General features: G+C 38.4%; 1 protein-coding gene across 22 annotated transcripts in view; it reads left to right on the top strand.

Moving 5' to 3' along the window:
* The window catches only part of BTBD9 (BTB domain containing 9), a 160,649-nt gene that overhangs the window by 80,340 nt on the left and 57,656 nt on the right, over positions 1-22,653 (top strand). For 21 of the 22 annotated variants that reach the window (XR_015283601.1, XR_015283600.1, XR_015283602.1 and 18 more), the window contains 2 exons: positions 732-921; positions 11,412-11,519. Coding sequence is in view for 17 of the 22 variants with exons in the window: in XM_023924411.2 (XP_023780179.1) it covers positions 732-921; positions 11,412-11,519 (298 nt within the window). In the remaining 5 variants the exon portion in view is untranslated. Of the gene's footprint in view, positions 1-731; positions 1,761-11,411; positions 11,520-22,653 lie in introns of all 22 variants that reach the window. The other variant, XR_015283604.1, reaches the window with a different exon arrangement.

Below are 22,653 nucleotides of genomic sequence, written 5' to 3'. Positions count from 1 at the left end.
GCTTACCCATAAGAATCTGGGAATTGTTGAGTGCCCCTTTTCAGTAATAGAGGAATCAGGAGATGTCTGGAATAGTAAAGTGGTGGTTTTAGTAATTTTTTATGAGCAGACCGATCCTAGTACATTTGATAGCGCAGTAGCTTTTCCAGAACTGCTTGCTATTCCACTGCCTTGGATTACTGCTTGGCAATGAGTTTGCAGTTTTTTTCCCCTGTTTTTTAAGGTGTTTTGGTTGGTTAAGGGCTTTCTTAAGATTATGGTTCTAACACCAGTAACAGAGTGAAATCACAGAATTTGTGGAAAAAAAATTATCTCTTTTTTTGCATGCTGAAGACTCATACAGATAGCTCTGAAGTTTCTCATAGCTATGTTTCAGCCATTTTTGGATGTTGTAGTAGAGGGAAGTTTCATCATGAAAACAGGAAGAAAATATTTCAAAATTTCTGAACTTTTGCTGGACAAGGTATTTTTTCCCAGTTGTGTTAAAAGAGGGTTTTCATATCACCAGTACTGAAATCCATCTGTTAATTTAGTAAGCTATTTGGGAATCAATACTATAAAAACTATCTCTACCACTTGTTCATAGTTCATATTAAGTGAATTAAATTTTCTTCTGTTGAGCATATTTTCTTTTTCTTTTTTTTTACAGTTCTTCTCCAGAAATAAAGACCATTGGCATCTGAAGTGTTTTCTGACTGTATGTCTGTCATCTTTGTGTTTTTTATTCACAGTTCCCACTGAAAATGTTGCAACAATTGCAGACTGTGCCAGTGTGATTGAGGGTGTAAGTCGCAGTCGCAATGCCTTATTGAATGGAGACACAAAAAACTATGATTGGGATTCTGGATACACATGCCACCAGCTTGGGAGTGGAGCTATTGTAGTGCAGCTGGCACAGCCCTACATGATTGGATCAATACGGTAAAAGGATTTATTTTTCTCTAAACTGGGGGCCACAGGGGAATTTTTGCTGAGCATTTATTTTCTTTAGAATGCATGACATCTCGAAATTACATTAATTAGGGGGCTAGTTCACTAGTTGTCATTTGGCTTCTTTACTTCAGTATTACAGGCATGTTAAAAATTAAATATGTTAATTATATGTCAAGATACATGAATGCAATTCCAGAAGATACTGTGTTTAGGTATAAAAGAAGCATAACAGCAGTAACAGTCAAATTATAAGATTAAAGTTATATACGTATTTTAAAATAGAATTTAATTGCTGTCTCACTTATGGTTAGGTAGGTACAGTTACTCTTATCCACTTCATTCTGAAAACAATTTTCTTGAAGAAAATCATCATGTCAAGTCAGCTGGGCTTCCTTTTTGATATACAATTAGTGCTAGTTCTGACTTAAACATGGAGGGTGTAATAAAGGTACAGCAACCTGAATATTGATTTACAAGGCTGGATTAGTCAATTTGGTTTGGAGTTCATTGGGCTGTTTCTACTGTAAATGTGCATATACATATGAAGATCAAAATTTTGGCTGATGTAGAGACTTAGAAAATGGATAGGAGAGTGGAATTTTCCACAGGTGAAAGGAAAAATATTCTTGCCAATTTCAGATTCTCTGACTATTAATGTTTTGTGTGTTTGTTTCATAAAGTCATACATACAAAACCTTACCTTAATGCCATCATGGTCTTTGTAAATTTAGACTATGTAGTCAGGGACTTAATTTGTATGCTCTGTGACAGTGAAATAAAGATTTCTGAAGTTCAGAAGTACCAGTGATCAAAGGCTGAAATCCCAGGTGAGTACAGGCTTGCAGCAAGGACCATGTACATTGTAAGTATTTCTAGGAGCTCAGTGCCTTCCCCCTGTTAAGAGCTGCTAAGTGAGATTTGAAAGCTCTTTTATAACTGCCAGTTTCTGGTCTGTGTGGTTTGGTTTTGGCCTGTGGCATTGCTATGATGATTGTAAAACTTTGAAGAAAAAGTTTGACATCAGACATCCAGGCAAATCCCTAACCCAACAAGAGTAGTGTTCTGTGTGTATGCAAGCTGTAGATGTTATGCATAATGCAAGTCTGGCATTGTTCTCATTGTGTGAAACAAGTTGAGTAAGTGTGGTTGGCAACTTCCCACAGTTATTTGAGTTTGATGTTGTTAATATTCTGTTAAATACTGCATCTCAAGTAGAAAACCAAGCAGTACTTAGACTGAAAATGCAATTCCATCATTTTCATAACACTTTAACCTTAAGTAGCAGTTAAGGCTTTGGCCATATAAAAGAGAAGAGTATACTAAATGAAATGCATAGTTTCTCAGTTTCTTTGTCTTCCTGTATTACTGTTTGCTGTTATCCTTCAATTGATGCATTGTACCATCTTTTCCAGTTAGTGAAAAAAACCTGACTTCCCTGTAATAAATGATATGCTGTTGTTTATTCTTGTGCAGAAGATTTTTAATAAGTTTCTTTATTAAATAGTGTGTTAGGTGAATTAAACTTTTGGTTGCCAAGAAATGATAACTGTGTAATCAGCAAGCATGTAGAGCAAACTAAAAAAAATAACCCAAATGTTACATAATTCAAAACTAATAGGCATTTAGTGATTTATGTGATATTGAATTGTACAGCAGCAGGCTCAGAATCTCATCTTTCTTTGTCAGTTTTCCTGCATGTATAGTACAAACAAGATTAATAGCTTGCTTTACAAAAATAACAATAATAAACATCATAGTCTGGGGTATCTTCTGTCAGAGGATACTACCTGCATTTCCTAGAGACAGAAATGCTAGCAGCATGTTGTTTTTCCATTTTTGTGTACTGCCTAGAAGAACACTTGCTTTGAGTTGCAGCCCTATCTATTGCAGGTCATAGGTAGCAAAGGGAAGCTGCTCCTTGGGGTGGGGAAGTGAAGATTCACTCTGTGTCATCTACAACTTGGCAAGGGTCTGGAACAAGTTCTGTATTTTGCAATGCTGAAGATTGTGACGATGGTCTCTGCAGCATCAGGAGATCTATATTTGGTACAGAAATCAAATAATATGAAAACTTAGATGACAGCAGAAAGTCTTAGTATTTAATCTTAATGGAAGCAAGAAAATTTTTTTTGTTAACAGAATGTCTGCCTCAACTGATGGAACTGTATTCGCTGCCTGTTTTCCTGCTGTTTGCTTGTTTGAAAACTCCCTTGATCTCATGCTGCCACCTAAGAGAAAAAAATTCTAGGAGCATTTGCTTTAGGCTGGCAGTACACCATGACTACAGAATTACATGAATTCTACTACCCTCAGAAATTGAGTCATTATGCCCATGGGTTTGGATTTTACGTGAATAATTAGGAATTAAAGTATGTACCTTTTTGTTCAGAAACACAAATGTGCCATTGAATGTATTTATTTCAGAGAGGTTAAATATATAAACCTTTTAAAAAAGATAGTAGCTTCTTTTAGTCTATAGAAATGGGAATATCATTGGAGAGGGCCTCCAAGACATAGTATGTTACCATGGCAACTAAATTCTGAGTATGAAAAAACCCAGAAGAACTATTGTTACTCAAATATGCCTTAGAAATGCATAGAGTTGAATGTTTCAGGAATATATATTGTATGCTTGCTTTCTGCCAAAGTCATTCCAATGTCTAAGAATCTTAGCACCCTTTAGGTTGGAAGGGACTTGAGGAAGAAGATATCTAGCATCATGTTATTTTTCGGAGGGCCAGTTATGAAAAAAGACCATCCTCATGAAGGCTTTATGCACACAAGTCTTGAAAATTTCCAAGGCAGGAAATTCCACAACTTCTCTGGGTAGCCTTTGGTAACCTGCTCTCAGATATTGACAGGTGCTGTTAGGTTCCTCCCCAACCCTAAGCCTCTCCTTAGTCTTAACAAGCCAGCTTCCCCAGTCTCTTGCAGAGGGTGTGTGCTTCACTCATGAACATTTTGATGATCCTCTGCTAGAATTGCTCAGATGTATCAGTGTTCTATTTGGATCCAAAAAGGGATTCAGTATGCCAGGCATGATCTAACAAGTGTCAAGTACAAAACAATAATCTCTTTCCATTGTTTTGTTGGTTCAGTTCCTGTTACTCCAGCTCCGTATGTTTCTAGCCTGGATTGCTGAGAAGGTGCACAGGCAACTAATGGCATCTGTTCAATTTGACTCAGACCATATTAAACCTTAGTTAATATTGAATACTTTTTCATGTATTTCTATATGAATTTGGACCTCTTGGTTTCTGCCCCAAAATTTACTCAGAAATTTTGAAAGACATCTAATGACAATAAGTACTCAATATTATTTTCCAATAGAGAAAACATGGAAAACGTGGAGATTTCAACCCATCCCTTTCGATTCAAATTATCCTATGATCCTATGGGGTATTTTTTAAAACAATTGTTACTAAATATGGTCTTTTAGTTTATGAAATTTAAAAAAAATATTTAGGAGTTTTATTCTTTTGTTAGTTCTCAGAACAGCTTACAAGACATTTGGAACAGAGTAAATATTAAAGTGTTTTTCCACATAGTTGCCTGTCTGGACACAAAATATTCTCCTTTTAGTCCCTGAAAAGGCCCTTATCAGTGGCAAGAAAAACAGTAGTATTTAATTAGGAACAGAAAGACAGCTGCTGGTGTGTGCAACATAGTAAACATAATTATTTTTTTAATGGCTAAAACGTGAATATTACAGCAGATGCCATTTCACAAGAACTTTATGTTGAATTCTCCCTGCATTTATCTGTAGTAGAAATATAGTACTATTATGCTACAGTCTTTAGCTGATTTTTCCTATAAATTAAGAAAAGAAAAAAAAAATATTTGTTACAGCATATGTGGTAGAGATGGAATTCTATGCCATAGTGGTTTTCCTGTTAGAATAAATAGAAATATTTTTTGTCTTTAGGAAAGTGTATTAACTGCTTATCCAACTTTTATCTTACTGAAAATTTAGTGCTAGTGTGAAAATTACAGCTTTTCATCTTCACAATAATCCTTAAATTAACAAACCGTATCATTGAACTTGAATGTGTTTTCTGTTTGCTTATACCATCATCATATGTATCTCTTATGCTTTCTGATTTTCCATATCACTTCCATTTATGAAGCTTTTATTTCTCTGCTGCTCATTTTATGTGCTTGCCTGACTTGAGAGTAAAATCAGGACTCAGAATGAATGCTCATAGGAACACTTAGAAAATATGCCAAAATTTTGTCTCCTTTGTAGGATCTTTATAGGAAGAAAGACTGTTTTCTTTCAGGGCGACTACTGAAACATAAATATCTGCACAAAATTGAAGGGGTTTGTAGACAACCAGAGGCAAAAATACAGCAACAATTGTATAAAAACATCCTTGCATGTGGAAGGATTTTCTTTCTTTCTCTTTCTCATTCAAGATGTGTCACTACCTCATGTTTTAATTTCTGTCTTTTTGGGCTTATTCAAGTAGTTTATGAAAACTGCACTGTCAGATATTTACCTTTATGTTCTCTGTAGTTACTTACAGTACTCCAAAGCAGGTGCTGTCAGGTGCACAAGTAAAATTGGTATTCTGCTAGCACCTTGAGTATATGTAGTTATACAGCTGTCTGAGCTATACAGTGACAATATTTTATACAGAAATCTAAAAATAAAAAGTAAGCACAGACAACAAAAATTATTTTTAGAAATGCAGAACATTCGATCACAGAGAAACACATGACATTTAGGCACATACTGTGTAAAAAAGTACTGCAGCATTTTTTTTTTTGTAACAGTTAGCCAATATAGTAATTTCCTATGCCTGCAATGTGAAGTTTTATTCATATTTGAAAAGCTTTTATTTTATAAAGTGAGGCATTGTGAACATGTGATGTAAACAACATCATATTAAATGATTCACAGGCTTAGACTCCAGATACTCAAAAAAGAAATATGTTTAAATCTCAGTGTTGCAGGGTGTAAGCTGGATAAATCTTCACTCAATTTTTCTTCCTCAATCCTAAGGGCAAGATACACTAATGAGCTAATTTAGCTTTTTATTTTGATATGGAAAGTCCTAAGAACATGGGGAATTTTGCTATAAACAGATGCATTTCCAATGGGTATAGTTCTGACTTCTTAAGTGGAATATTCTCCTTCCTGTCATTTAATATTCATCTTAGCAAAACATAGCTTTGATAAAAAAGTTCAGCATGGTAATTTGCTTATAATATGTTGCAAAGATTGTTGTGCCTGGCATAAGAAGTGGCCTTTGTGCTCCATGTGCACTGGTCGATATTCTAGCTGTCACCTGAAAGTTTTTCACTGTTTATCCAGAAAGGCATTTCAAGCAGAATAAATTTCAAATAAGTTCTACTGTCAGTCTTCATCCTGAGTCTCTCTTAAAAAGCTACTAGAGAAGAAATAACTTACTATTTTCATTCCAAAGTATCAAAGAAACAGAAATCCACATTTAGCATTTCTGCAAAGTTATTTTGGGAAAGATGCTGCTGACTTCAATTCACTCATTGTTTGGTTTATAATAATTCTAAACCATATGATTTTTAAACGTATTTAAGGAGATTAGGTTGATTTGGGAGAAAGCAATTATATATTTTTGAAAGGAACAAATATGTCCTATTAGCCTTTTGCTTTAAAACCAGGCCAGCTGTGTCTTAATTACAGTATTGTTAGTTGAAGTTACAGTCATCAGTGTGTTTTTGATACTCAAACTCTTGATCATAGCTTTGAAAACATGGATCAAGGAAACAGCAATGAGTTACCATGATGAAAAGGATTCTATTAGAAAGCATAATTAGCTACATTTTGATAGACTTTTTGAAGGAAAACAAATTTATGATTTTTTTTCCCTCTTTTTGTCTCTTTTTGTCATTTAGAAGACTTGTTTTAAATATAAATGTTAAATCAATTCAGGACCTGTTGATTATTAGTAGTTACCAAAAAGAGGGTATTTCATCAGTAAACTTCTTTTTTTAAGTAAATGTACTTCATTCAGTGTCTTTGGAGACCTTTCAGCTGTAGAAAAGCAGAATGAGGATAATCAGATGAAGGAGAGGTGCTGAACTTGGGTGGTTAAATTTTGGGGTGTGGGATTTTTTTTTTCAAGTCTGTCATGATGCCACAGACAACTCTTTATTTTTTACTCAGTCAACTGAAATTTTTAACTTGCAAATAGACAGTATTCATATGTGCTAAAACACTGGTTGAAATTTTTAAAATTTAGCTTCTTAAAGCATATTATTTCTGATAATACTAATGAACTAGATTCAGCATCTAGGGAATTTGTTTTCAATCTGCTTGGCCACTAGACCTAAGTCCACTTTTAACACTGGGATTTCAAAAACTGAAAAGAAAGGGTTGGACTAGGTTGCTTCCCTCTGTACTCGGTTTTGGGAGGCTGAACCTTGAGTACTGTGTCCAGTTCTGGGCCAAATATCTCTGACAACAGGGAGATAAATACATTAGATAAATACAAAAATGCCTACATAAAGTAAAGAAGATACAATTGCCAGATGTCAGTTTTGATAATACTTCAGCTAAATGCCATCCCTGATGCTCTAGGTCTTCCTCTCTTTAACAAAAGTATAGAAATCAAAGGCTATTCAATATGACTTAGTGCCCCTCCTAAAGGGATGCATGCTTGTTAGATCTGTTGTCGTTCTTCACTCTTTTTAGAAACTTGTTTAACAATTTATTGCCTTTTTTCCTCTTCTTCTGATGACCCAGAACTGGGAAGACACATTTCCTTCCTCCCTTCCCTTCCCTTCCCTTCCCTTCCCTTCCCTTCCCTTCCCTTCCCTTCCCTTCCCTTCCCTTCCCTTCCCTTCCCTTCCCTTCCCTTCCCTTCCCTTCCCTTCCCTTCCCTTCCCTTCCCTTCCCTTCCCTTCCCTTCCCTTCCCTTCCCTTCCCTTCCCTTCCCTTCCCTTCCCTTCCCTTCCCTTCCCTTCCCTTCCCTTCCCTTCCCTTCCCTTCCCTTCCCTTCCCTTCCCTTCCCTTCCCTTCCCTTCCCTTCCCCCAATTCCGCCCCTTCCTTCCTTCCTTCCTTCCTTCCTTCCTTCCTTCCTTCCTTCCTTCCTTCCTTCCTTCCTTCCTTCCTTCCTTCCTTCCTTCCTTCCTTCCTTCCTTCCTTCCTTCCTTCCTTCCTTCCTTCCTTCCTTCCTTCCTTCCTTCCTTCCTTCCTTCCTTCCTTCCTTCCTTCCTTCCTTCCTTCCTTCCTTCCTTCCTTCCTTCCTTCCTTCCTTCCTTCCTTCCTTCCTTCCTTCCTTCCTTCCTTCCTTCCTTCCTTCCTTCCTTCCTTCCTTCCTTCCTTCCTTCCTTCCTTCCTTCCTTCCTTCCTTCCGCCACTTCCTTCCTTCCTTCCTTCCTTCCGCCACTTCCTTCCTTCCTTCCTTCCTTCCGCCACTTCCTTCCTTCCTTCCTTCCTTCCGCCACTTCCTTCCGCCACTTCCTTCCGCCACTTCCTTCCGCCACTTCCTTCCGCCACTTCCTTCCTTCCGCCACTTCCTTCCTTCCTTCCGCCACTTCCTTCCGCCACTTCCTTCCGCCACTTCCTTCCTTCCGCCACTTCCTTACTTCCTTCCGCCACTTCCTTCCGCCACTTCCTTCCGCCACTTCCTTCCGCCACTTCCTTCCTTCCTTCCGCCACTTCCTTCCTTCCTTCCGCCACTTCCTTCCTTCCTTCCGCCACTTCCTTCCTTCCTTCCGCCACTTCCTTCCTTCCTTCCGCCACTTCCTTCCTTCCTTCCTTCCTTCCTTCCTTCCTTCCTTCCTTCCTTCCTTCCTTCCTTCCTTCCTTCCTTCCTTCCTTCCTTCCTTCCTTCCTTCCTTCCTTCCTTCCTTCCTTCCTTCCTTCCTTCCTTCCTTCCTTCCTTCCTTCCTTCCTTCCTTCCTTCCTTCCGCCACTTCCTTCCGCCACTTCCTTCCGCCACTTCCTTCCGCCACTTCCTTCCTTCCTTCCGCCACTTCCTTCCGCCACTTCCTTCCGCCACTTCCTTCCGCCACTTCCTTCCTTCCGCCACTTCCTTCCTTCCGCCACTTCCTTCCTTCCGCCACTTCCTTCCTTCCTTCCTTCCGCCCCTTCCTTCCTTCCTTCCTTCCTTCCTTCCTTCCTTCCTTCCTTCCTTCCTTCCTTCCTTCCTTCCTTCCTTCCTTCCTTCCTTCCTTCCTTCCTTCCTTCCTTCCTTCCTTCCTTCCTTCCTTCCGCCACTTCCTTCCGCCACTTCCTTCCGCCACTTCCTTCCGCCACTTCCTTCCGCCACTTCCTTCCGCCACTTCCTTCCGCCACTTCCTTCCTTCCTTCCTTCCGCCACTTCCTTCCTTCCTTCCTTCCGCCACTTCCTTCCGCCACTTCCTTCCGCCACTTCCTTCCGCCACTTCCTTCCTTCTGCCCCTTCCTTCCTTCCTTCCTTCCTTCCTTCCTTCCTTCCTTCCTTCCTTCCTTCCTTCCTTCCTTCCTTCCTTCCTTCCTTCCTTCCTTCCTTCCTTCCTTCCTTCCTTCCTTCCTTCCTTCCTTCCTTCCTTCCTTCCTTCCTTCCTTCCTTCCTTCCTTCCTTCCTTCCTTCCGCCACTTCCTTCCTTCCTTCCTTCCTTCCTTCCGCCACTTCCTTCCTTCCTTCCTTCCTTCCTTCCTTCCTTCCTTCCTTCCTTCCTTCCTTCCTTCCTTCCTTCCTTCCTTCCTTCCTTCCTTCCTTCCTTCCTTCCTTCCTTTCTTCCTTCCTTCCTTCCTTCCTTCCTTCCTTCCTTCCTTCCTTCCTTCCTTCCGCCACTTCCTTCCGCCACTTCCTTCCGCCACTTCCTTCCGCCACTTCCTTCCGCCACTTCCTTCCGCCACTTCCTTCCGCCACTTCCTTCCTTCCTTCCGCCACTTCCTTCCTTCCTTCCTTCCGCCACTTCCTTCCTTCCGCCACTTCCTTCCTTCCTTCCTTCCTTCCTTCCTTCCTTCCTTCCTTCCTTCCTTCCTTCCTTCCTTCCTTCCTTCCTTCCTTCCTTCCTTCCTTCCTTCCTTCCTTCCTTCCTTCCTTCCTTCCTTCCTTCCTTCCTTCCTTCCTTCCTTCCTTCCTTCCTTCCTTCCTTCCTTCCTTCCTTCCGCCACTTCCTTCCTTCCTTCCTTCCTTCCTTCCTTCCGCCACTTCCTTCCTTCCTTCCTTCCTTCCTTCCGCCACTTCCTTCCGCCACTTCCTTCCTTCCTTCCGCCACTTCCTTCCTTCCTTCCGCCACTTCCTTCCTTCCTTCCGCCACTTCCTTCCTTCCGCCACTTCCTTCCTTCCGCCACTTCCTTCCTTCCGCCACTTCCTTCCTTCCTTCCTTCCTTCCGCCACTTCCTTCCTTCCGCCACTTCCTTCCTTCCGCCACTTCCTTCCGCCACTTCCTTCCGCCACTTCCTTCCGCCACTTTCTTCCTTCCTTCCGCCACTTCCTTCCACCACTTCCTTCCTTCCTTCCGCCACTTCCTCCCTTCCGCCACTTCCTCCCTCCCTCCCTCCCTCCCTCCCTCCCTCCCTCCCTCCCTCCCTCCCTCCCTCCCTCCCTCCCTCCCTCCCTCCCTCCCTCCCTCCCTCCCTCCCTCCCTCCCCCCCCCTCCCCTCCCCTCCCTCCCTCCCTTCCCTTCCCTTCCCTTCCCTTCCCTTCCCTTCCCTTCCCTTCCCGCACCTTCCCGCACCTTCCCGCACCTTCCCGCACCTTCCCGCACCTTCCCGCACCTTCCCGCACCTTCCCGCACCTTCCCGCACCTTCCCGCACCTTCCCTTCCCGCACCTTCCCGCACCTTCCCTTCCCGCACCTTCCCTTCCCTTCCCTTCCCTTCCCTTCCCTTCCCTTCCCTTCCCTTCCCTTCCCTTCCCTTCCCTTCCCTTCCCTTCCCTTCCCTTCCCTTCCCTTCCCTTCCCTTCCCTTCCCTTCCCTTCCCTTCCCTTCCCTTCCCTTCCCTTCCCTTCCCTTCCCTTCCCTTCCCTTCCCTTCCCTTCCCTTCCCTTCCCTTCCCTTCCCTTCCCTTCCCTTCCCTTCCCTTCCCTTCCCTTCCCTTCCCTTCCCTTCCCTTCCCTTCCCTTCCCTTCCCTTCCCTTCCCTTCCCTTCCTTCTTCCTTCTCTCCCTCCCAGGCTGCATAATCCTTTTAACCACCTAATTATTTTTTTCTGTCCTCTCCTTAACTGACTTTCTGAAACAGATCTTTACATCATGTCTTCAGAAGGGAATGCCATGTAGCAAATAAATTAAAAATCATTGGATTGATGTAATTGATTAATGTTCATAAGTTGGTTATTGTAAGCCTGTAAGTCTATTACTGGCCTCAGGATAAGAATAGAGACACCATAGTTTGAGATGGCAAAACCCGTAAAGACTTTTTTGACTGTTAGAGGTACATTCCAAAAGAAACAGTTACATTTAGAAAGGATTAAGTGGAGAAAAGAAAGGGCTGAAAATTTTAAAGGTTGCTTTGATGTTTGTTTAACTTACCACTCAACAACTTCTTCATACCTAGGTTGCTACTTTGGGACTGTGATGATCGGAGCTATAGCTACTACATTGAGGTTTCAACAAATCAGCAACAGTGGACCATGGTGGTGGATCGCACAAAAATTTCCTGCAAGTAAGTTTAGTTTTTTCCACTCACTGGCGCAAATTAAGAACTGGGAGCTGAGGTTTTTGGTGGGTTTTGTGTTCACTAGTTGACATAGATACTGTGAAAAGAATGATCATTGCATAACCTGTAGATCAATGCAAGACTTTCAAACTGTGAATTTTAAGAATCAGTTTCTTAAGATTGGTACTGGATCTTCAGACAATCAGTTGTATTCTTCATTCATAAAAAAGTCTGCCTACTATACCCTTGGTTTTGTGATTACTAGCAGTTAAACTGTTTTTCTGGAGGTCCCATGTTTATGGTGATCCCTGATGTCAAAACACCCTGCCTTGAGAAATGTAGTAGGAGAGGGAAGAGAGTATACTTGGTGTCCTAGGGTGACTTTATGATGTTTGTATTGCCAGTTGTCTGTTCTGTTTATACTAGATACTATGTTGTGCACCTTTAATACTAGTTCCAAAAACAAAAGAAGAAAAAAACCCGCACAATTTGTTTTCAAAAGCTACACTCGCTCCTCCACATTCTTCTCCTAGACTGTGTTGTCTGCAGTACAGACAAACAGCAAAAAAAGTTCTCCTTTACTTTTAATTAAATTTTTTATCTAGCTAAAGCAAAAAAATTCCCCAAACTATAGTTTTTTCTTTTTCTTAAAACTGTTCAAATGTACTCTAAACTAAAAACAAAAAAAAACCACCAAAAACTCACACCTAAAACCCACCAAGACTAAGACACTACATTCCAGTGACAAAAAATAATCAAAAACTAAATAAGCCAAGCTACTCATCATAAAAAAAACTTTATAAAATTGCCATCTCTTGAAAACAACAAAAAACTTTATTTTTAATATTATTCATTTTTTAAATGCTTATCAACACTTGGCTTATTAAATAAACAATTTTTCCAAGCCAATTAAAAAAAAAACAAACCACACTTACGTTCTAAAAAAACTCCATTCAAAAGTTTCTTCCCAAATTTACCCTAAACCAAAACAAATACACTTGGTAAAGGATTTTGCTAATCAAATGTTTTTCTCCCTTATCAAATTGCATAAATGTACTGTATGACATCTGAAGAGAGTGGGGAGAGTGATGGTAAGAACCAAACCATAATAGAGCACACAGTTGCAAAAGTTTGACCACACAGTTGCAAAAGTCTCTGTTCAAAAGTAGTGTACCTGACTTAAGCACTGAACAATGCTTTTGAAAAGCACCCTTCCAGAGAAAAAGAGTAATCCTTAAGCAGAGATAAAGAAGAGAGAAAAACTTCCATTTTCATTTGAATACTTGAATCAGGAGAAATCAGGCATTAGTACTCTCCACGTGTATACTCTCTCTTGGCTTTACTGCAGTTTCTACTGATAAAATCCATTCCTCAAGTATGGAAGAATAATTTAGTGCTGAGAGCCTTCTTAAACTATGTGATGATGGTTCTAATTCCTGGCAAAGAATGACCTAGAACACTCGTCATGGTACTGCAAAGACAGTCTGCAAATTTATATATTATGTATCCAGAGGTCAGGCATGCTCAGAATTTAGTGATTGTTGATGGGTTGTGGTTTCCTGATTAACCCCAGGGAAGCTCAGAATTACAAAAATCTTACATCTTTCATTTTCCCTGAGTCAGTTTTTTATAAGGTGTGCTTTCCTTCCTTGGACAAAATTCAAGTCATCAGCTTATATGGGGTCAGCCCCCACCCATCTTGTAGTTGTGCCAACCAAAACAAAATTGATTTTACAAGTTCAGAGGCATTCTGAATATTCAGTTTGTCACATTAAGCAAGAGAGTAACTCAGTCCTTTGCAGCAGCACTGCTGACACACGTTTTTCTAAAGTTTGTGTTTCATCTCTTAACAAACAGTGTGATTTCAAATGCTTTACAATGCACTCTAGATATGTTGGTGAAGGAGAATTTGACACGCCCTTTCAGTGCCTGTAAAGGGCAGGGTATTGATGAGCAGAAAACCTGGGTTCTGCCTGCAGGTCTGGAGAATGACTAAATCTTTATTCGTTCTCAAAGACATCTCAGTGTAATAGATAAAACTCGCCTTTTTGTCTGCCTCCAGCAGTGGGAGCACTAAAAGGCTGAAACCACAAAAGGGAGAGAAAGATATATCATGAATCTTTGTGCACGTCTTCCTTTTACATTTTGATATTGAAAGCCTTGTAACAGTGAAAAGGAGCACTTGCTTAAATATACACTGTTCAGGTGAAATTCCTGGTAGACTGCCCAGTTCTAATATATTTCCACCATGTTCAAACCATGGTTTTTTACTTTTTTTGGTATTTTCAAAGCCTTAGCCTTGAGCAAATAAAGGTACATCCCTGAAGTAAAGATAGCTGCCTTCTTTGGGTATACTTCAAAATCTAGATTCAAAACATAGGTACTCTGGAAGTTCTCAAAAAAATGGCTGCAGGAACAATTTTCATGTGGATTAAAGAATTTCATTTTGCCTAACTTCTTGCTCTGACAGATGAGCAGTCAGCTGGCATAATGCCAGTCTTTATTCTTGAAGTCTACAGACTATAGAGTGTCCTAGCACTGTCTGTAACTATCTGCTTTAAACAGATAAAAAGACCTGGTCACGAAGCTTCCAGAGCTCGCTGGCCATCAACTTTCAGGTGATTTCTTTGCATCTGATAGCATTTTTTTATGTTCAATTTATATCTCTTGCCTTTATGATCAGAAATACAGACTGCGGTTTTTTTCAGTCAAAGAAAGCTAAATATGTTTCATTTTATCTTCAGGTATGATTTGCAGAAATGCTGAGGTTACTTCAGCTCAAAAATTACTTGAATTGTAATGGCAGATTGATAACTAAGTATATGTATCATATAAAAAAATACAAAATAATATCTATAATATCAATATTTTTTCTCTAGTAAATATGTTAAATAAATATATAAAATGCTACATAACTGCCAAATGCTACAAATTTTAGGACTGGTCTTTAAAGAACAGAGAACTGTAATTTCATACGGTGTAATTGCATACAGTAGTGGAACACTAATTTTTTTTACTGAAAAATACTGAAACACGGTATGATTTAAAAAACCATACTCTTAGTGCTTAAAAACAGTTGAATGTAGACTGAGAAGATGTCATCATTCAGTGACTCGTGCTCACTTAAAATTGTTGGGTAAATTTAAATATGGTGGTAGAGACTTTTTAATGAAGACAGAAAAATTAAACCAGTCACTGCCAGGAATATGTGAAGAACTAACTTTTTGGATTAGTTTCTGTAATTAAAAATAAAAAAAGCTCAGATTGAAAACCTGGGGATGGCATGCATGAAAACAAACAACTTGTTTTCACTTTAGATAATTTTAACAGCAACAACAAATAGAGCAGAGTTGGATTTTAACCAGAATTTAGAGGTGGTACAGTTTTTCTGGTTTACTGTCATAGTGTAATGGTAAAGATACTCCTGCTGGATGCAAAGGATTTCTTTTTTATCTGTCTGTCCTTCCTCTTAGCATAACATTCATATTTTCAGTCTGCCTCTGAATGCTTTCTGTTACTGATTTACAGGCTCCCCAAGGAAAAGGATCAAACTGAAGCACTGTGCCTGTGTTTGACTCATCATCAGGTTTAGGCAGACAGTTACAATGCCTACATTTGGTAATTTTCATTAACCAGAGTAGAGCAGACAGGGATAGAAGCAACAGTACCCTCATCTCTTTGTACTCTCTCTGTTTTTGAATGCTGCACTCCTCTCTCACTTGGATGAAACAAATCTTTTGCTAATGTGGTCCAATTTTTCAGGTATTTTTTTATCTCTTCCAAATCCTATTTTTTTTTAATGAATATCTGACATCCCAGCCTGAAATGAACTAACACTGTGTTGGTATAAAAATTGTCTTCACTTAGACTCGTGTCTTTGTTTAAGGAAAATAAGTAGGTATGTCCTTCCATGGGAGTCTTATTGCCTGCTTGACTGCAGGTACCTCTCAGAGGAACAGCCAACTTTTACATGTATTCATGTCAGGCTAAAATATTAATTCTTTCTAAAAAGTATGCTCCAAATTACATCTGTTTCTCTTACAAATACTGGAGATGTGAATGCAGTATAAGTGGTTGATAAAGTCTTGAAATCCTGATGTTACACTTTCTGGCATTAGTTCTGTGTTTAATATATTGCAGGAGACTGAAGAAAAATAACTCACGTGCTTTCTAGTGTAGAAAATCAAAGCAGATGTTGTTAAAACTACATGTAAAAACGTGAGAATTTCAAAGGGACCCACATTTGAAGAGACAGAATACTTCAATGAGAAAATTCTCATTACTAGTAATATTCCATATTAATTTTCCTGTCTTCAGAGAATGTGTGGGTAAGAGTTCTTTCTGTATATAAGACTTCTTTTCCTTCACTCTTTGCTGCCTGGCTTTCTGGCTACCTCTTCTCGCAGTGGAGTTAGACTTTTGTGGAAGTCATTCACCTGCTGCCTTGCAAGTATTCTGTGACATCTCCAAATAAATTTTGCTCAGTTGCTGGCACAAAGGGTAGGATGAACCATCTGCCAAACACAGACCTCGACAGACACCTTTGATAATCAGGAAGTGGCAAAAAAAACCTATGAGAAAAAGAATTAAATTATGTTTAAAGAGAATGTATTGGTTTTGGCAGACTACTGAAGCATGAACTTCCCCTTTAAACTATCTTTAGGTTAGTTTAGGTGCTGCTTTAGGTTGTTCTAATGGCATTTGTAATCTAGTATTTTGTGTAAATTAATAATTCAGTGCTCAAAGGCAAGAAGTGACAGGCTACTCCTAACCTTCTCTCAGTTTTAAAAGGCTGAAGAAAAAACTGGGTGTCTGTTATCTTCACAGGGGAAGCTTGTGTACCTTCCCTAAGTGAGAACCAATTAATGCATACTGGTTGTGTAATTGACAATTTTCACATCCTCTGTGGAGGCTATTTTTTTTTTCTTTTCCACAAAAAGCTCTTTTTCTCTACACAGTATGACAGTAATAAAAACCAGTCATGTTCCCTTCTATTTTTAAAAACATTTATAAGTGGACTTGAGCATGTTAGTGTTGAACAATACAGACTTGCACTTGTTAGGAGAATTTGCTAACAGTCTGAAAGTCAAATGAAAATCAGAAGATACCAAAGGCCAGTAGGAGAACCAGACCTCAGAATTAATGACACTTCTCATAAAATAAACCCTGCAAGGACAAATACTTAAGCAGGCTATTGCAGTGCTCACCAGCTCAGTATCATTCTTCAAAGTTTTCTTCTTTGTAGTTATTGTGAAATGGATCTAATCCCTTGGCAGCAGGCATAGTATGTTCTGTCTAATACTGCGATGGAATTTGAGAGACAGTGAATATTTTTTATAGATGGACAGTTCTAAAGCAGTTTGTACCAACTGTCTGTAATGGCTGGTTGATATTTTCTTGTGGCAGGCATTATTTGATTTCCAGGAGGTTTATAACATTACTGCATTATACATATATTTTTAATTCTTTTTCATTCAGAATGTTCTACTGTTATAAATGTGTAAAAGCTTCCAAACTTAATTTCACGTTTCCATTGCTTATTAAGTTTTTATTGTATAATACCTCTTCTAAATTCTCAATTCTCAGTTCAGTTTCCCTCAGATTTTTTTTCTGTAGTTTATATATAAATCTAATCAATACTTACACATGAAACAACCTTTGAGGTGTGGATGCAAGATTCATTATCAAAATGTATTAACTGTCTTATGATTGATTTTTTTCAGTATAATTTTCAACTTTGAGGTTTTTGCTCTTGTCAAATGTTTCACATTTCTACCTTATGACATATTATGTGCATTCTAAGTTTTCATTCACTACTAGATTTTATTTGATAATAATTCACAGGTAAAGAACACCTAGAGAGATCTAGATCATGTGCTTAACAGTCCTAAACCACTTTCCAGATGTACAGAAAAGTGTTTTCCATGTTGTCTGAGGATTTCAAGTGAGAAAATACTTCTGCTCTAAACAATAATAGTGGCAAGCTCAAGCTGGGATTTTTTCCTTGGTATACTTTTATGAAACCAGGTTAATATCTATCATGATATGATTATTTCTTCTGCTGTGGAGATAATATTTGAAGTGTATGAATGTCTTTCCTCATAACAGCATGTGGTACATTATGTACTTATATTTGTAGCTTCTAATATTTAACCACAAGCACGGCAGTTTTTTTATTCCTGCGCTCATCTAATACCTGCACTTCACTGTATGATCACATTTCTAGAATTCCCTTACGTCAGTTTTCATTCATCATTATTCTCCTTAACTGTTTTATTAAACAGGAACTGTTTTCTTGTATAATAAAATGGCTCAGACGTTTCTCAGCTGTTTCCAGCTGCCTGTATGCCTGCAACACATTTTCTCTGTTGCTTCCCATCAGTTTTGCACGCATCTGTTGTCCTGTCACACCTAGAATGAGAAAACAATATTTTTCCTAATTTCTGTGTATTCCTTAATTTTGTCTCATACCTGAGCTCCCAAGTGGCAGGGTGGAACAGGATAAAAGGAACTGCTATTGTACCTCTGATGTCAAGCAGATTATTTTGACCATATTTTGTCCTATTTCACATGAAGTTAATTTCACAGCAAAAGTCTTCTTGTACCTCTCTTCTTCTGTTGAATGGAGTATATTTCAACTATGGTTCATCCTGTTTATTTCACATGAAGCAAATTTCACAGCAACTCTGTGAAATACAGATGCCTGCTCCAGGGTTGCCGAACTCACATTCATAAAATACAACATGAAATATATTCAAGCAAGATGTCTGGGAAATTGCTACACTGCTAAGCTCAATTTCAAGTCTCACTTCACAAGAATAAACTAAGAGTTCTCATTAGTCTGTTCATTATCCCCGTAATAATGCCTACTAGAACAAGTCAGACAGATTTAAAGTGTCATTTTGTGTAATTATTGAGCTTTTAAGCCCTGCACGATAGAGGCATCAAAGTACATCTTTTTCCCTGTGTTTATATGCTCACATTTTTGAAAGATTCTAATAAGGCAAAAGAAGAAAGACTTCAGCTTTACAGTGCTGTCTTATTAAGCAGAAAGAATTAAGATTTCACAGAGAGAAACCAGAGTTTCCATTTCAGAGCACTAGGAGCCTCTCAGCAGTGTAGAATTTCTGCATCTAACATTTAATTTGCTAGCTTCTGTTTTAGGTGATTCTAGCGTCACTGAAGAACAGTCTGGCTTCTTTACAGTTACATTTCTTAACAGCAATTCAGGATCACAAGGTTTTCAAATTGTTGATTTGTCTTTTCTATTTTTCCACTTCTACCTTCACTTCCTTGTGTTTGCTTTTCAGCCACAAATATACACAGATTTTTTTCAGCAAGCCTTCAACAGAGTAACTGCAAAGTAACTTCAAAGGAGCTGCAACCTGCAGTGTCCTATTCTGCCTTAAATGTTTTTTCCCTGTACTTGTTCATTGCAGCTCTGCATGTACCATATTCATTAAAGTTTTGCCTTGCTCCTTTTTGCCCTGGAGCTGCCATGGTCTTGGCTCCTCTTCATCCATATTGCTGTGAGGAGAGTTGTGAAAAAGTAACTTACATCCATTTGGATGTTAGTTCAGTTCTGCTCAGAGAAAATAAGCAGTACTAAATAATACCCACAATATCACTACCTGTTCCTTTTAGGTATTGGGATTTTCCCCCATGCCAGCAAAGACTTGAATGTCTCTTTGGAGACCAGCAAAAATTGTTAAATTAAAAATAGATATATATATATTGCTATTACCATCTAGAAAAAAATAGTTTAAGAAGAAAAGGCAATTCAGTATGCGTAAAATATTTGTAGTATAGTCTTCTATTCAAAATAAAAAAAACAAACAGTCATTTGCTTTCAATAATCATATTGTGGTAGTACATTGGATTGCCTTCACAGTCATAAATTCTCTCTCTTGAAGATGTCTGTGTGTGGGTGGATATACCCACATGTATGTAGATGTACCCCCACATGCACCCTCTCAGCACCTGTATAAATAAATATTACTACAAAAAAAGTTATCCAAATTGTACACGTCTCCTCTGGAACTGGCCCATTTATCTGCCTGAGATAAGAGAGGAATGCCTAATACCTGAACTGTTGTGGCTGTGTCTCTTTACTTTGAAATTCATTGTTGCTTAAGATTACAAACTAATTAATAAGAGATACCCAAATATTCATGATCTAGAATGTAAGGGGTTTTTTTTGTCTGTAGCCCTTTCTTAGAAGCAAAATCATTAAATAATACAGCAACTGTTGACCTCTTATACTGTCAGGAGGCCAGTCACGTGACATGTCAAATCAATAGATTTGCCCTAATTTGGTTGTTAATTTTCAGGATCTAATTTAATCAAAACTCTGAAAAGTACACATTTGTTTATGCTGGTCAAAACAGGTACGGTCTTTAGGGTTACAAATATTTTGCATTGAGATTCATACAGTATGAAGCTATTGATTTTTCCCAGTAATATTTTTATCAGGAGAGATTATAACCTCTATTATGAAACATAAAGTCAATGAATTATTATGTATTTAGGTTCATCCTTTGACTTTTTTGCACTATGTGACATGTGGTCTATTTTTTTTTAGAATAATGGCTTTATCAGTTTGTTTCATATACTTAGAGATGATGCTTCCATTCTGCTCTTTGCTTTTCTATTACACTCAACTCCCACAGTAAGAATTTTTTATTTCTGAATACCAGTATGTTGTGTCCACAGCCGCGGGATCAGGTCCAGAGAATCTACAGTTACGGGGACATGGGACACCAATGAGACGGGCTTCTGCTCATGAAACGATTTATTCAGCATGGGAACAAACTCAGATCCAGAGACAGAGTCCCGAACAGAGGCAGGGTGATGGGTTTTGAGGGACAGAACTAGGGAGGAGTTCAGGGTCAGGGACCACTAGGAACACAGCAAGGGAGAAACCCCAGGGGCTCAAACCCGATCAGAACACCCTGGGCTGCCACCTCACAAGGCGGCTGGGGTGGGGCAACTCTTCCCAGGCTCACAGGGCCCAGCCCCCAAAGCAGAAGTTCAGAATTCACACTAGCTGGGCTTTACAGCCACGCCTCTCACTTTAACAACGCTTATTTGAAACTAAATCTTTGCCTCCCTGAGGCACCTCACACCAGTACAGAACATCATCATATTACCTAATTTAATTCCATTATTTTTCTTCTATACTTGTAAACTAATTTTTCTTTCTTAATAGATTTCATATATTTCACATATATATAAAATCATTCTAACTTTTTCCTGATACCTTGGTTGCTGTGCAAACAAGATTTTCCTGACTTTGTTTTGTGCTCTTTCATCATGAGTCATGTTTTCTTTTTAAAGTTGTATTTGTGAAATTTTACCCAGTTTTTTGTCTGTAAGTTTTGAAGGCAGAGAATTCCCAACTAAATACTAAAATTCAGTTTAACAGACGCTATTCTGAGGTATTTTCATTTTTTCTCTTCAAAAAGCAACAGAAGAAAACTTGTATTTGTTACTTTTGTCTGTCTTGGTTCACTTCACATGTCTAAAATTACTGCAGTCATGAATTCAGGTTCAGGGTTTTTAGTGGGTGAGTTTCCGTCTGAAGTCACAAGGCTTTCCTTTCCAACATTGAGGTTAATAGATAATTCACTGTGGTAGTAGAAAGGGTAAGTGTTTTCCTCCCTTCCATTACCAAACCTCACTATGCTTGTATTGCTTTTGGGAGGAGGCACATGCTGATTTACTTTTTTCACTTTTATTCTTCTTAGAGGCTGTGGTTCAATTTACTGCATTCCTTGGAGGTTTGACATATCAATTAGATATTATCAACAGTAATAGAAGAGTGGTTGCTGTAAATGTGAAGTTTTTACGAGTGGGTCATGAAATTACACCCAGGGGAATGAAGAGACAGGTGTAATATATAGTGTTAGTGTACACACTACAAAGAAACTGATTAATAGGAAGCATGTTTCTGCCTCATGTCTCTAAAAGAGTTGTTTATATATTTGTATATGTTTATATATTTATATATATATGTTTTTAAAAAACTTTTCCAATGATATGAAAAGTTATATAGTAAACTAGTCATAGTTGTAGATTTATGGGGACAAGAAGTCTTCAAAGTTGGAAGTATCCCATTAATTGTAATCTTGGGTATGTTATTGAATTGGATGGCTTTTCATATCTTTGCTACCAGTGTGAACATCAGGAGCAATAACTATTGTTAATAAGTAAACACAAAACACCCAGTTCAACCTCTGGGATTATGCAGACTTGTCACGTGCAGGTGTGCTCTGATGTACACAAAAGAAAGATGAACTCTCAAGTGATTCCAGTTCACAGCCTTCATTTACTCTCAGCTTCCTCTGCCACTGCCAATCTCCAAGGATCTGTGTGTACATACTACATGCACAGTTCTTACTACAACATAGATATTTGGCTTCTGGCATTCTGCCAGTTCCCAGCAAATTGATAATAATTTAAATTTACGTAAAATTTTAAAATATAAACTGAAATATAAATTTCAGGGAGTACAGAAAGGGGACCTATTGAAACTGAAAAAAAAGTGTAAGCAGGCTAAATTATATAAGCTTATGTAAAAATGCTAGCAGTTGCCTACATTGGTATGTGGAGATATTTGAAAATTGATTGCTGCATTTAGATAAAAAGGTAATTATCACATTCGATTTTCCCATTGTTCAATTTGACTATATTTTAATGTTTTCTTCTTGTAATACTTTTTCTAAAAAAAGTAAAATGTCAGCACTGATGTTTTGAAAGCAGGTGTTACTATACGGAGTCTTTCAAGTGGGAAGTTTTATAAAGATGTCAGAAAGCCAGTGTAGACTTCATGAAGTCTATTTCAGGACAGAATATTTTTCTAGTAGGTCTGTTTTGTCAAGCCCACATTTTGTTTCTACAGCAAATCCTGTGCAATACAATATTTATAGCAGTTTAATAAAGGATTCTCATAGAGGACAGATATTTGGATTGGTGCAAGGGACCAAATCATAGAAATTATCCTATAAATAGCTACAAATTTAGTTCATATGCATTCAGAATTATGAAATCCTTTTGGGAAGTATTTTTACAATAAAAACTTCTGAGGGAAATTTTCCCAAAAGGTGTTAATGCTTATGTTTTTACTTGTCAATATAGAAAG

This window comes from Cyanistes caeruleus, chromosome 2 (genome assembly GCF_971803275.1).
Source record: "Cyanistes caeruleus chromosome 2, bCyaCae1.hap1.1, whole genome shotgun sequence".
Classification (NCBI taxonomy): Eukaryota; Metazoa; Chordata; class Aves; order Passeriformes; family Paridae; genus Cyanistes; species Cyanistes caeruleus.
The sequence above is the reverse complement of the archived record's forward strand: the minus strand, read 5'-3'. Positions and strand labels throughout refer to the sequence as shown.